Consider the following 15,334-nt stretch of genomic DNA (forward strand, 5'->3'; position numbering starts at 1 on the left):
TATTCAGAATTGGGGTGGCTCAGCCCCAAACTTTGGGCAGACCCTCTGCATCTACTAACCTAACAGTATCTTTCTTCCTCTTTTTTTTTTTTCTCACTGTCAGTCATGGTAGAGTGTCAGTGCTGGTCCACAAGAAGGAGCGGAAAAGTGATGCTTTAGAGAGCAGGCATCCAAAAATGGAGACAAATATATGCATTCACTATTCCCCAACCCATGGGACTGTAAAGGACACTGCCGCCTCTTCTGTTCCTCCACTTGTTGTCTGGTTTTTCAGCCTCCAGAGTTCAGTTGCTGCCTGCTAAGAAATCCTCTGTCTGTGCTATTCGCTGACATTTTATTCATGGTACCACTTCTTTCCATTAGCATTTGTAGCTGAGACTAGACCCTTAACTCTGAATTGCATAGCTGCAGTATAATCACTAGCTTTATTGATTACCTGAAACAATCTTTTCACAATCTTGTGTTGGCTTCCCCATGCCATGGAAGCCATTTTTCAGTTGATTTCATTTATCACCACTTCCTTTGTGCTGAAGGGACCAGTGGAATTTTTCTTGAAATGATCACATACTCTGTGCAAAGTGCTTTATCGCTTTAATTTTCAAAATACCTTCACAAGACAGGTCCTTAACTGTATTATTCTCAAGTTACAGATAAGGAAACTGAGGCTTAAAGAGGTGAAGTAACATGCCCAGGTCATTCAGCCAAGGAAATGGAGTTCATATCTGACTCCTGCATCTGTATGGCCCCAAAATGGATCATTTTAAAGTACAGGGGCTTATGTGAGCTTCCCCGTCCTGTGTCTAATTCTACTGTCTGCTTAGCACTTTGTGTCCCTTTCTAACGAATCAGACTTACCATTCCTGGCCATAGGCTCAGACCTGGAAAGCCATCCACTACCACTCCTCTTAACTTCACTCCACCATAGTGAGAGCAATAATCGACAGACCACATCCGTTTCATGTATAATGTTGAAAGCCCTTTGGGGATCACTATAAGTAATATGCAGGAAAATAAAAGGAAAGAATCACTCATTTCTAGTGAGTGATATAGTTTCACATCCATACATAAGGAAATGAGTTGTTTATACCTGACTCATCTGAAAATGCACCCTGTTTAGTAAGACAGTTCCTGGAATGCCTATGTTCCACCAACACAGCACCTGAATAATTTTAGAGCACTTTCCTTTATGGAGCTCCCAAGTGCTTTGCAAACATTGTTACTCATTAACTATCACACCATTTTTCTGTGGCAGGATACTTTGTCCTATTTAAAATGTGGGACTGCTGATGCATTGAGTGATTTAAGCAAGTTGCCCTCAGGTCATGTGTTGACAAGACCTGGACCAGAGTCCTCTGGGGCATGGCCCATGGTGGGCAGAAGGCCACTAAATCTGCAAAGGGACATGGCAAGTGCTTGGTCCAACTCCTCAATTAGAGAAGGGGAAACAAACCCAGAGAGATGAAAACACTTAGAAAACCCAGGATCACACAGATAATTAATGGCCGAACCAACACTAGATACATACAAACAACATATCAAGACATATATATGCTATAGAGGGAAAGATGACAGCTGTGAAGTATCAACTTATAGTCAGATTAGAAGGGTGTGAAAGTAAAAAGCCATCCTCACTGACCTTGCCTAGAGGAAAAATACACTATAAGAAGGTGAAAGTTTCAAACAGCAGGAGAATTTTTAACACAGACAAAGTTTCAACTTCCTAGCAGCCAAAATACCATCTGGAATTAAGAAGGCACACTTCCCATTAGAGGTGGCAGGTGGACATATTTTTAAAAGATAGTCGGCCGGCCTAGCATAGCCTCTAGAAAGTGTACTGAAAGCACAAGGATGGTAAAGACCAGCTTGAGTTCCAAGCATGTTTACAGCTGACAGAAACGTTCCAACTAAAAATAACATGCATGACTGTCTCTCTTAGGGAATCTCTCATTTCAAAAAAATATACCTACATAAACACCATGCAGAGACTGAACTCTTCATTTAGGAATGAGGCTTCCCTAAATTTCCCCATTTTAGTGTAAAAGTGAAACTCTTCTAACTCTTCAATCCTATGGCTCATGCTTTTTCATCAGTGGGGATGAAGGGAAAGGAGACTGGAAGACAGCAGAGGGGAGAGGGAGCTAGGCCAAAACGTTTGTGAATAACTAAAGGAAAAAGTTCAAAGATCAAGGAAACTGGTTTAGAAATCTGTGGAGTCATTCCTGAACCAAATAGCCATTTCTTAGGATTGTGTGCTTCAAAATATATCTTTTTTTGTTTACAAACACAATGAAAAAGCTTTCTGTTGAGATAAAGTTTCATAAAGCAGGTCACGAGCCGTGAGCCCGGCATACAGTAAGCACAGAAGACGTGGTGGTTGTTTTCATTGCCTTTATCCCCATGACACATCAAACCTCTTCTGTTTCATGGTGGAAAAAATGGAAACACAGTCAAGGCACATATTTTAAATGGATGTTAACTCAAATTCAAGAACTAGATTTCCTACCCTGATGCCTCGTCCAGAGGTTGAAATATTACCGCAGAGAGTTTCAGAGGCTTGGGGCTTTGGGCTGAGTTATGGAAGAGTACATGGACAGCCTTTCCTCTCTGAGGTGGGTGCCTGCATTGGGCAGCCAGCGGTGAGCTGGGAAAGATGGAAACACCGTAATGTAGTTCATCTCACCCGCCAAGAGCAGAGCCTAGAACAAACAGCACCAACAAAAACAAGTCTTTCTTCATCCAAAGAGATGTTACAGGCCCATGGACGTTACTTATAGAAGAATAGTTCATGTGGCCATTCGGTGACAATATTCTTATTTACGTTACAGTTTTTAGCAAGCTTGATCATTCGGTCTCTAAGCCAACAGCAAACCAAAGCAGGAAACTGAGGAGAAAGAAGGGTTTCAGCCAACACACTGAGAGCAAAGAAAGAGAAAACTATTTTAAAAATTGACCCCAGAGTTCAGAAAAGGCGTATGGAAGCATTTAATGCGGGGAGGGGGTGCTGGTGGATAATCTTGTAATAAGAACACCAGGCAAGTATTCCCACACCACTCTTGGTGGTCTGCAAAGTGATTTCGTATGTATTTTATGTCAACACCAGCACAGTGAGGTAAGCAGCACTGTATACCTCAGAGGCATTTGCAGATTTGTCAGAGTGGCAGGCCATCCGTTGGTGCCTGGATTTGAACAGGACCATTTGACTCTAAGATCACTGTGTTGTCTACCACCTACTCAACCTCCACACCAGACAAGGCCAATCTGCAGCTCAGGGCAGTCCAGACAGAATAGCCAATTAACTCTCTCAAGTTACATTTTAGGAAGATTGCTGTCTAAAATAGATAAAAACCAAAGGTATAGCTCTTCAGAATGACTTATTCCTATGATGGGCAATATTTTCCAGACCTATAATCAAAGCATGAGTGCATTTACTAGACAAAATACCAGAAATGGAGACTGTCCCCAAAGAGCCAAGCTGTGTGACCACCAACCTTAGTTCCCAAAGATTCTAGAGACCCCATGTCTCCAAAGAACTTTTCTCTCTTTTATTTCTTATATTTGTTTGATAATGCAAATGGCAAACACACAGTTAAATCCCCGAATGATGGCACTGAAAATGACCCCTATAAAGTAGCACTCCCTTCTCTCCACAGAATGACCTTGGAAGACTTTTACTGGAGAATGTCGAGTAGCTTTCCAAGAGAGACATTTTCTGGCATGGGGACATGGAAAACTCTAGACTGTCCTGGCAGCACCTTAAAGCAAGTTTTCTCAGAACATGAGAGGCCAGGAAGGACTGGATCTTTCCAATCAGGGGTGATCCGTTAACCAATCAGATTTTTTTTTTAATGTTTTTGTTTTTGTTTTCTGTTGTCTTGTTTTTCTGTCTCTCATTCTCCCTCCCTCGCTGTGTCTCGCTCTGTCCCGCTTGCTGTCTCTTCCCACGTGAACAGGTGAGAAGCCCCACCAATGCAGCATCTGTTGGCGCTCCTTCTCCTTAAAGGATTACCTTATCAAGCACATGGTGACACACACGGGAGTGAGGGCGTACCAGTGTAGTATCTGCAACAAGCGCTTCACCCAGAAGAGTTCCCTCAACGTGCACATGCGCCTCCACCGGGGCGAGAAGTCCTATGAGTGCTACATCTGCAAAAAGAAGTTCTCCCACAAGACCCTCCTGGAGCGACACGTGGCCCTGCACAGTGCCAGCAATGGGACCCCTCCCGCAGGCACACCCCCAGGGGCCCGAGCTGGCCCCCCAGGGGTGGTGGCCTGCACGGAGGGGACCACCTACGTCTGCTCCGTCTGTCCAGCAAAGTTTGACCAAATCGAGCAGTTCAACGACCACATGAGGATGCATGTGTCTGACGGATAAGTAGTATCTTTCTCTCTTTCTTATGAACAAAACAAAACAACAAAAAAGAAACAAACGAAAAAAAGCTATGGCACTAGAATTTAAGAAATGTTTTGGTTTCGTTTTTACTTTCTGTTTTTGTTTTTGTTTCGTTTCATTTTGTACTACATGAAGAACTGTTTTTGCCTGCTGGTACATTACATTTCGGAGGCTCAGGGGAATAATAGTTCTCCCAGTCTCCCTCGGATGGTGGCCTTAAGGCCTGGTAGTGCTTCAGGAGGTCCACTGGTTGGATCTCTAGCTACTGGCCTCTAAATACAACCCTTCTTTACAAAAAAATCTTTAAAAAAAAAAGTAAAAAAAAAAAAATTTTCTTTTTTCACTTGTGAAGAGCACTACAAAAATATATAACAAAATCTAAAAGGCCTACTGTCTTTAAGTACACCGCTTGCAGTGTTTCAGTGGACATTTTCACAATTCTGGCCGCTTGGACTTCACAGTAACCAGTTAAAACTGTGGAATATCACTTTCTGGTTGAAAACCCAGAGGAAAGGCCCTGCTGTTTTCCACCCCCAACATTGTCTGATTTCATGCAAGGGCTGTGGGTGTGGGAAGGGGCGTGGGTTTGGCGGTGTGGGAAAGGCAGACGGCAGGCCTCTCCCCCAGATTCTGCTCGGTCCACACACCCTGGCCCACCTCCTCCATGCCCCCCCTTTCAGCAGAAGCCAGGAAGACTTGGACAAGCATCAAGCAACAGTGGCTATCGTATTTATTCAGTGTCTTCGCTGAGCCCCAGACTCAGCACAATCAAGAGGGACTTTCATGAAAGGCAGGAATGCAGATAAAACAAAGATATCAGAGGTTTGCACCTACGTTTCTAGGTACAAGAGAAGGATTATTTCCAACAATCTTTGCAAAAAACAAAAACAAACAAAAAAAAAGTGTCAGGATATATTCTTGTGGAAGAGAAAAAGAAAGAGAAATGGAGGGGGGGGGAATAATAAAAAGTTCTTGAGGCTTTTTTAATTCAAAATTTTATAGAGGGGCAAAAGTGACGTTTACCAGATAGAATGCTGATTTTTTTAATATATTTACAACAGTATTTGTGTAAAAAAAAAAACAAAAAAAGTGAGATTGTTAAAAGTAATTTTTTTTTCATTTTGGTTTTGCATACACTGCCACCAATCCCTTCTCTTTTATTTTATTTCACACACATATATATATTTTTTGGTAAGTCAAGACTGTTAAGGTTAGCGATACTGCTTCCAGATAGAAAGAATAAAAGGCAATTAAAGTTATATTTGAAAGAGAGGAAGGATATTTTCTTCATATTTTTTTAAATTTTTCTTAATTTTTATTATTTTAAGTATTGCCTGGGTTGATGAGGGCCTCTGGCCAGCCCATCCCTGCTGTAATTTGAACTGCTGCTTTGTATTTTGATATGTAGTCTTTCGACTTTTAGCAAGCTTATGTTGCTCCACTGAATATTTTTTTCAACTGATTCATCTAGAATTCTGTTCTTTTTCATGGGAGGGACTTTATCTTTCAGAAACAGATTTCTTGCTTCTCTGAAAGTTCATTGAGATCTTAGGATTCTAGAATTTCTATTGACTTTACCCTTTTTTTCTTTGATGAAACACTAGTAGTCTAGAGGTCTTGACAAAAGTGTTCTTTCCTTTTGTGGTCAGCCGGGAGGAGCAGTTCACAAAACTCTACTGTCCCTCCTCACCCTTCACAACTACAGAGAGCGGCGTTATCAGAAGCCTGTTGCAGATCAGAATGCCTCGATGCCGAAATTACTTTCTTCCTTTCAAAGATCACCTTCTGTTTCCACCATGGTTGAGAGGGCTAAATAAGATGATTATTCTTTAGATGATTTATTAACCCTTGCTTGTTGGTAAGGTTTTAAAGAAACTAACAAAAATCTCCCAGATGCCAACATCCACCATTCAAAAGGCCACCAATTCACTGCGTCATCTTAGATGCCACTCTCTCTTCCTAGTTTGGATTTCTCTCCTCGGTCCTGATCAAGATATCAGAACAGAGATTTTTCCATGATAGACAGTGTCCTAAAGGGATTCCAACTCAAATATCGGAATTTTTAAACCTAATGAAAACTCCAAAGGTGATTTCATTGCTGGGCATATTTTAACACACTTAAGGGGAAAGGTAAATCTTTAAACAAAACAGAAACACTAAACTACAGTTTAAAAAGAAAAAAAGAAGGAAAGAAAGTATTTCAGTTTCAAAATTACTTTGCATTTTAATTTAATTTTCCTATCAGCAACTTATTTACAAAAACTGTGTGACAAATGAGGAGAAATCTTCCAAGGAAAGCAACTGTATAATAACTAAAGTGGTTTTACTCATACATTTTAGGATTGGTTAACTTGTATCTTTTCCATAAGTTCTTGGTGATGTTTAGTAGGGTTAGTGCGACTGGACTGGCGTATATGTGAGTTTCATTTGGTCCTGTGGTCCTTCATTCAGTAAATATTTTGCTAGTAGTTTTAATGTAGACTTGGATGATTAATTGACCTTTAAGTATCACCCATCGTGATTTCTAAGAGGAGTCCTACTAAAAACTATCTGTCCAAAATTGACCTGTTTTAAAAGCTAGTGGGAAACAGCTTCAGAAACAAGAAATAGTCCATTTTCTCTTGCTTTTTGAAATAGCTATCTTAAGTAAGACTCCAGTATTTCCACTTACTACCAACAGAGGGAGCATTAGTTAATTAACCATGGCCTAGAATTTTGATATTTTGAAAAACAAGTCATTCAACCCATGATGTAAAACAGAAGAAATTGACATTAAAAAAATATCTTTTTAATCTAGAGGAAAATGACATGAAATCACTCAGCATATGTTACAAATGGAAGAAGGCCAAAAGCCACTTTAAAGTATTTTGTATTATTGGACAGTAGCTCGTTTAGAATAGTGGCCTTACACAAACCTTAGCAAAGTAGACAGATGTTATAGGACCTCCAGAAACGTGATCTTGGGTGGCGGTATGGGCCACATTTAGCTATCTGCTTGTCAAATCTGAGGGACACTCATTTGCCTTAGTGCTGATTTGCCATGTAAAAAACTAAGCAATTGGGTTAAAATTTACCTTTTGTTATAGGACACGCGGGGAAGAAAATACCAGTTGGGTTTAAACTCTAATAGTCATCCTTTCCCTTCAAATGAAGTATCTCTTTTTTGTAAATGTTAGAGGACTCCCAAAGAATTCCTGGTGAGGTGATGTAATCATTATAACAATATGGACTATCTAGGTTTGCATAGCAGTAGACTTTTTCTTACTGTGTGTCTGTTCCTCCCAAACATCTCATAGTCCAAAATAGTTGACAGACTGTTCTCTGGAGAAAGGAAGCAGCTAGATTGGAGTGGAAGATCTAAGCTGGGGAGCAGTGAACTTGCTGTGGGACCTTACTCCATGTTCTGGCCTCTGAAAGGGCTGCTTCCAAACTGACCTACATTTTAGGAAATAAACTAGTCCGTGCCTATTTCAAAAGGATAGAGTTGCTTTTAGTTTGTCAATCCTTCTTTTCAAATTAAATCATCACCAACATCTTAGGAAAGGGGAAACATTTTGCTTCAAGAATAGAAGATGAGCATAGATTCTTTTATTCTTTTAGTTTCAAATCCAACAATCTTCTTACATTTGGAACTTTATGCTAGGATGCTATGAGTGCTTAAAAAAAAAAAAAAAAAAACTTCAGTAGCCAGGAAAAAAAAAATAGATGAAATAGAAGCAAGTGTTCCAGATTTAAGACCTCTTAGGATGAGTACAGGGAACAAGAACTGGTATGGAAAAGTACTCTTTTTTTTTTTTTTTTTTTGGCAATTTATCACTTAAAACTGGATTAGCTGGACAAAGGAAAGGAAAAAGTCAAAGGGGAACGTTTATCTCTAGACAGTTAGATACAGTTTATGAAAAATAAAATTTTCTAGCACTAAAACATCAGTAGCATCTTAGCGGAGTGGGCAAGTTTTCCCCTATTGATATAATAAATGCCAAAATTTGTACCCCCCCCCCAAAGCCCCAAATGTGTAAAATAGAGCCCAAAAGAAGGAAGGAATTGAGACATATAGGTCTGATACAAATCTACACATGGGAAAAGACTGAGAAACAAGCCAGGCCAAAAAAGACTCTGAAACGAAAGTCTCTATATCAAAATATTTCTTATTATACAGTTTGAGTTGTAAACTTTAGCTTCTAATAACAGTTTTATAGACTTTTTCTTCCCCAAATTCCTAATGCTCTGAATCTGTTTGTGCCATGAGTAAGTGTAGTGAATACTTTCCTGCTGTTGTTCAGGCTGAAGCCCATTCCTTCTTCCTAGGCATCTTGAGGGTCACAGTAGCTCCTGGCCTTAGAAGGAAAGACTTGAATTTGCTGTGTTTAAAAGTCACAGGGATTTTATTTTGTATCAGCTCAACATTCTGTAAGGACCAAGAAAACTTCTTCCAACTCGTGAACAGTTAGAATTTGTGCATTGTGATATGAAAAGAGAAAAGGTTTCCTCTGGGTGTGTTAAGTTTCATGTTAGTCCTAAAGCCTTCACCTACCTGTACCCCATCATACAAGCACACCAACGGTATGTGCCCAGCCCAGGCCCCTCATCAGTGTTTTCCCTCAGCACGGAAGTTGAAAGTGAGGTGTGCTTCGTATAAAATCCCTCAGAGCCCCGAGAGAACATAATAAGGGTCACGTCGCATCCTCGGTGTGGCTCCCCAGAATGTTCCCAATACCTGCTGCCCTGAGGACAGGGGGCAGTGAGGTAGATCTGGCCAGGATTCCCACTAGCTATGCCCATTTTGGAGCCTTCCTCTATTGTTCTAGAAGATGTCATTTAATCAGTCGGGGCTGGGAGCAGAGTATGTATGACTGCAGCAAAGGTCTCAGATAACCACATCAGGTCTGCATCTGCTACAGCCAGTGCGCTGCCGCAGCAAAAAAGAGGCAAAACGAAGGCGCGAGGGAGGAGTAGGCACCACCTGAGATGCCCCTGGGATTTAGGAGAAGGGAGAGTGCCCTTTCTGTTGTGACCTGACTCTTAAAAGAAATCTTCTGAAAGAATAATATAGTCATGAGTTGAAGTCCAGGGTAGCGGGAGCCCTGGCGAAGGGAACAGGACTGCGAAACGTATTCAGCACCAATAATGCGAAGCCAGAAAGCATCCAATCTCAACACTAGGAGGTTGGCAAGAGGCCTTTGGAGAAAGCTCTGGGTTTTTCCGTGGGTAGGGTGGACAGACTTTTCAGTGATTTCTGGCTCTGAGAAACCTCTTTACTAACTATAAAAGAACTTTATTTAAATGGCCAATTTTGTCCCCCAGAGAAAGAAATTTTATAAAGAGAAAAATAGGACACTGAAGACAGAACCATGGGACTTGGTGTCGAACAAAAGGAAGGGTGCACTAGAATTTCAATCGACTCCCTGATTCCACAGAAGTGCCGGGCAACCCAGTGCCCCATGGTGTGCGGTGTGCGAGGAGGGTGCCTGAGCTGAGCCGGGCTCCCCGAGGCTAGACGCGCCCTCACGGTGGTCCGGCAGCAGCTGCTTTCGCTTCTGTGTTCTCGTGAAAAAAGGGGCTGTTCTCTTAGGTGCCCGGGAAATGACATGGGGCAAACTTTCAAAAGCAATCTCTACCCTGGGGCTCAGGCCACATATGGAGACAGAAAAGGGGCACAGAGGGGCTCTTGCTCCAGAGAGAATATTTTCAGATTTGCAACAGCTGTTTGTGTAGGGTTGCCATTTCTGATACTGCTTAAACCTCCCCAAGTAGGAAAGCTGTGGTGACTCAGTGTTCCTGTAAATGCAGAGCCTGGAAATTACTAACCCAAAGCATCATTTCTAACACTAGGTGCTAAGATGATTAGCCTGACCAAAACACCCCAGAGAACTTGGTAAGTCTCTGAATATTTTTTCTCCTGGGACACCAAATCCATGGTGGTCAGTGGTGCGCGTTAACAGATCCCAGAAAATGGCATGGAACACTAGGGTTCCTCTGGATTCTTTTTAGGTGAAGAGGTAGAAGATGAGGACTGCACAGTGTGCGTTCTTTTTCAGAACTATGTATTTCACTGAACGAAGGGTAGAAATGCCCTGGGTTGAAACAAGAAACATCATTTTCCACACCGCTGATCAAAAATGCTTGGTTTCCGGGGGTTCTTCAGGCCCAGCCCTTTGCTCCAAAAACTGAATAATTTCAGACTAAATCTTACCTGAAGCGACCTCAGTTAAGGTATTTTCACAGGAAGCCACTTAGAGTAAAGAGTTACTGCCTTAAGTCAGAAAGCCCAGGGAAGAGAACAGAAGATAGATGGGACGGGTGTGAACACGTGGACACTTCTTGCTTTTTTATGGTTGCATTATTACAAAAATGAGCCTTATTCATGACTGAAGACTATGGAAACAGTGACTTTAGGGGGAGGCACCAAACTTGTCAGGAACTGGCTGCCCTCAGGAAGAGGCTGCCATTTCCTATCCTATTTCAGTGACATAGGTCTGGGCTGGACGTAAAATAGACATCCTATTAGCTAAAGAGCGAGTCCCATAAGACACGATCACAGGTGCCTAAACTGCTAGGTTGAATCATTTCCTTAACAGGGAGAACAATCTCAACAAAAAGCTTTCTTTTCCTGTACAGTGTGTATCTCTAAACTTTTTTTTCTCAATTCCAGTGAGCATCTGGGTTATCTGGTGGTTCTTTGTTTAAATGCAAACTCACAACTTTCAAGTCTTCAATGATGGAGCACGATCTGCAGATCATAGGGAAAATCTAGCCGCAGTTATTGGAGTCCTGGCTTTTGAGATACCTAATTAGGGTGTAAAAAGTCCCTAACTAGCCCTCTTTCAAATTCAGAGGTTTCCTTGATTCAAAATGCTTCAATGAGGTTCTAACCCAAGGCAGGAAAAAAAAAAAAAATTAACCCCATAGGAGACATCTGTTTCTACTACCGTTGCAACAGAAGTTTGTTGTTGCCCAGCAGAATCATTGCAATTTATATGTAGATTCTAGTAATGAAAGGGACTTAACCCATCTAGTATGTCACAGTTGCTGTCCAAAATGTCTGTAAATGAGTATACATTATGCATGTACACACGCAGTGTGAGGTGCTCTCAGTACAAAACTGTTCCACATTCGTATTCCCTAGTGGCAACAAGATAAAGTCTGGAATTTATAGTTAGTCAAAGGTCTCAGATATCTCATGTATCTGCTTCTGCTCTGTTGCCTTAGTTGGATGCATTAGTGCTGTCCACTATCTGTGATGAGGCTTTAGGGCATTCTGAAGGAGCCCAACCATCAGTAATTTCTATGTACCCCTTTCATGAGAAACTTGAATACGCTTGTGTGGAGTAGAGTGCACTTAACGAACTGCACTTCTATTGGATTTACTGACGTGTGTGTGGACATGCGTGTTTGCATGTGTACTTGCTGTGGTCTGGGAGTATGTGTGCATCTCAGACAAAGCACACACAGGCATAGGTCCTGGTGCGTAGATACTGTTGCCTCTTCCCGCCATTGTGCTCAAGACTGGTGGCTCCCTTCCCAGGAAGCAGTCACCTGCCCACTCTGTTGCTTTTTGTAGCATTTCAGAGTTGGGAGACATAAAGGCAGCTTGTTGGATCCACAGCAAACCCACAGTGACAGGCTGCTTTCCTCCAGAAGAAGGTAAAACAGATGTACTCAACTGGCAAGTAGGTAAGAGGGAGCAGCAATGTGGGGCACCCCCTCTACCCAGGTTTCCTGTGCAGGAGCGGGCACCGAGGCCAGGCAGGCAAGGCCCATGCAGACTTTTGCCTGAGCCCTTCCATGGCTTAAAAGCCTCCATTCCTTTCCTCTATGCAACCCAGTGTGTGCACACAAACACCCACCCACTTGTAAGTTTGACTCCCAAACTAAAGCTTCCTAATCCTGCCTGCATCTGCAGGGAATCATCATCAATCACAAACTGTGTCTCCTGAAACCAATGTGGCCTTTGCTGAAGTCTTTCCAGGAGTGGGTTGTTTACCGTGTCTAGCAAACCAATAGACTCTCAGAAGAATCGTTTTTGGTAATCTCTAAGAACTGATGGCTCTTGCCCATCGCGAGCATTAAAGTAGAATGCGCTCTAGTGGACTGTTCTGAACAAACGGACCTGGCTCTCATAGCTGACTTTGAAGGGTGGCCTGGAAACAGTCGGATTCAGTTTTCTCACTCCCACGCCCTTCTTTTACTAGACGGTTTCTTATTTTTTATGACATGTGGATTATTTCTGCTCACTTACAGAATTTAGAGGACGTTTTCTTTCCTCTTCTATTTTGGTGACTTTTCCCCTCCCCGATTAAGTAAGGCTACTTACAGTTGCAATCTTTTTGTTGTTACTATTGTTTTAAATGTATATTGTCTTTCTATATCCAAAAGAAGTCTGTGACTGTAACCATAGGTATTTCTTTTTACTGGAAAAAAATGAGTTTTTTTTTTTTTTTTTTTTAGTTAACAGTACTAGTGACTTTGTGGAAGAATATGAGTTACTATTTAGGTATGCTTACTTAAGTACAGTACACTACATTGCAGTATTTCTGAAAGCTAGAACATACACATTATATATAACAACTCTATATTGAAATATATATTACATTATATTCATTTTAACTTTTGAATCTGCCTATGATCATGAGTTGATTGAAATACTATTTCTTTGCATTTATCACCCATCACCAACCTGCTGCAGTTAATCTGGTGCATTTAATAATAATCATTACTGCTCTAGTTTGCTTTTTATATTATCAGCTTCAGTATTGTCTTTACAGGATTTTAGAATTTTTTTTAAGCTCAGACTTAGCAAATGTAGGAAAGTGAAAACTTTTTTTAAGAAAACATTTTTTTTTTGGTGTGGCCGACACAAAGAGGTTCATAGTCAAAGTGATCTTGTTTAGCTGACCCTCTCAATATCTGAAGAACAAAAGAAGTGCATATGAATGTATCTGTGATTTTCCCCTCTAGGACTGTCACTGTCTATATTTGCTTTTAAAAATATGACCAAGGGGCCTCTTAACCTCCGTATGATCTGACCAACAATTACAGGCTGCATTTCAAAGGGCTGCTCATCTGAGAAGCAGAAGGCAGTTAAAGGCCTAGTTGTCCCAACTGTATTTTCAAATATTGATTTTTAATACTAGTTCTTTACTGACTACTTTCTGTTTTCAGTATGCTTACAGTTATTTTAACTAGTCTTCAGTGCTTCCCTGGAGGCAGCTTAGCAATATAATGTTCATTTTCCTAGGAGATTCTTTTTAATAAAATCAGAATTTAGGAACTTTTTCATGACAGAGGCTGATAGAACTAGAACTCAGAAAATTATAGTTCATTTTTTAGTCTGCAGAATCCATAAAATAGTGGTTCTTGGGTATCTAGCCCTCAATATCTACATTTGTCTGTTAAGGTGGGAACTTGGTGCCTTTCTTCTCTACCCAGGCCATCACGGAAACGTCAGAAATCAGGCATCCTGTCTTCCTCTCAAGAAATTTTTTCAAATAGTATTTTTAGATAAAAAGCTCCTTCAGCTTCCCTCAGCTACTCAACCCAATGCCTGGAAAACCCCGCTGATGGATAAACTTTACATTCGTCCTGGGTGCCTGGACCAGTTCTACATCCAGGACAGGATGAAAACAGCTGTTCATCATACTCAGCGTGAGAACCCTTCCCACACTGAACCACCATTAAGGCTTCTCAGTGTGAATAACACCAATTCCTTCCTTTCATCTTTTCCAGTCGATTTTTGTTTTCAAATCCCACCCCATTCTGCTGTGCCCCTCCAACAAGCCCTCCCCCCTCCCCTTATCCAACTCCCCTCATCCAACTCCCCTCTTTGCCCTCTACTTGCAGTACTCATTAAGGAACTACCTGCTCTAATCTGCATGGAAGGGGCTAGTATTGAGTCTAAAAGCAAAAATATCCATCTGTTTCTCCAAAGTTTTCAACTAAATATATTTCTACTAGACCAACACCAAGTGAATTGAGGGTGAGGTGAGCTGTTCCTTTTCCAGTGATCACTTAATACCCAAATTGTATCAACTTCACTATTTTCCTCTTTCCTTCTCCTCATCCATTCTCTTTATTTCTTGTTTCTAAGACTTTAAATTACCTCTTCCTCTCCTCACTGCCTTAAGAACTCCAATCAGCATGACACCTGAGGGCTCATTTCCCTCTCTTCCCCCAACCCCGTTGTGGATGTCCTTCTTTGAGCTTTATGTGGTGAAAGAGCACTGACATGAGTGAGTTCATCAGCATGAGACCCGTAGGCAGAGTGAAGCATGTCTTCACTGTACCTTCAGGTTTTAAAAGTTATCAATATTCTTTTGAGAGTGGGAGGACCTGAGTCACAGTTTTAAATGTCAGCCGTACTAGCTGAGGTCACAAATTCTTTTAACCTTCACATTTGGCCAAAGACAAAGGGAAAAATATTTTCTGGTTTTTTTTTTCTCTCTTTTTTTAAATACCACAGTGTTCAAATTTCTGATATGAGTAGACCATTTCTGAGGGAGAAAAAATATCATCAGTGATGACTCAACTCCTACTAATATTTAGCCAAATGACATACAGGTACTTGACTTAGAGAAATTTAATGAAAGGAGTAACATTTCAGAATAATTTTGATACCTGCTCAAGCCCTAGTGAGCTCTTCTGAAACAGGTAAATCCACTTCTACTCAAAAGCATCACAGGAGATAATCAGGAAGAATTTTTTTCACGTCATGTTTTTGAAAAACAAATAATTGTTGATTGGTTTAGAACTTTAAGCAGTAATTTACTAAGGGATGAAAAGATCCATAAAGTTTCTAAAGTGTCTATTTTGCAACCACATATTTTTAAACATAAACTTAATATGTGCTTAAATAAAATAATAATAGGGCAGAACAGATATTTGAAGAGCCCAGTAACTAAGCGTTCACCATGTAATTTGGTCATCATGCTAGATCTCACTTCAGTG

At 41.0% G+C, this 15,334-nt stretch overlaps 1 protein-coding gene across 2 annotated transcripts in view; it reads left to right on the forward strand.

The window, feature by feature from the left end:
- ZBTB20 (zinc finger and BTB domain containing 20) overlaps positions 1-5,335 on the forward strand; it is a 793,456-nt gene extending 788,121 nt beyond the window's left edge. For both annotated transcript variants that reach the window (XM_060150581.1, XM_060150582.1), the window contains one exon: positions 3,951-5,335. In XM_060150581.1, the coding sequence (XP_060006564.1) occupies positions 3,951-4,372 (422 nt within the window). In that variant the 3' untranslated portion in view covers positions 4,373-5,335. The remainder of the gene's footprint in view (positions 1-3,950) is intronic.
- The last annotated feature ends 9,999 nt before the right edge of the window (positions 5,336-15,334 follow it).

The sequence above is a fragment of the Lagenorhynchus albirostris genome, chromosome 5 (assembly GCF_949774975.1).
Source record: "Lagenorhynchus albirostris chromosome 5, mLagAlb1.1, whole genome shotgun sequence".
In the NCBI taxonomy this organism is placed as follows: Eukaryota; Metazoa; Chordata; class Mammalia; order Artiodactyla; family Delphinidae; genus Lagenorhynchus; species Lagenorhynchus albirostris.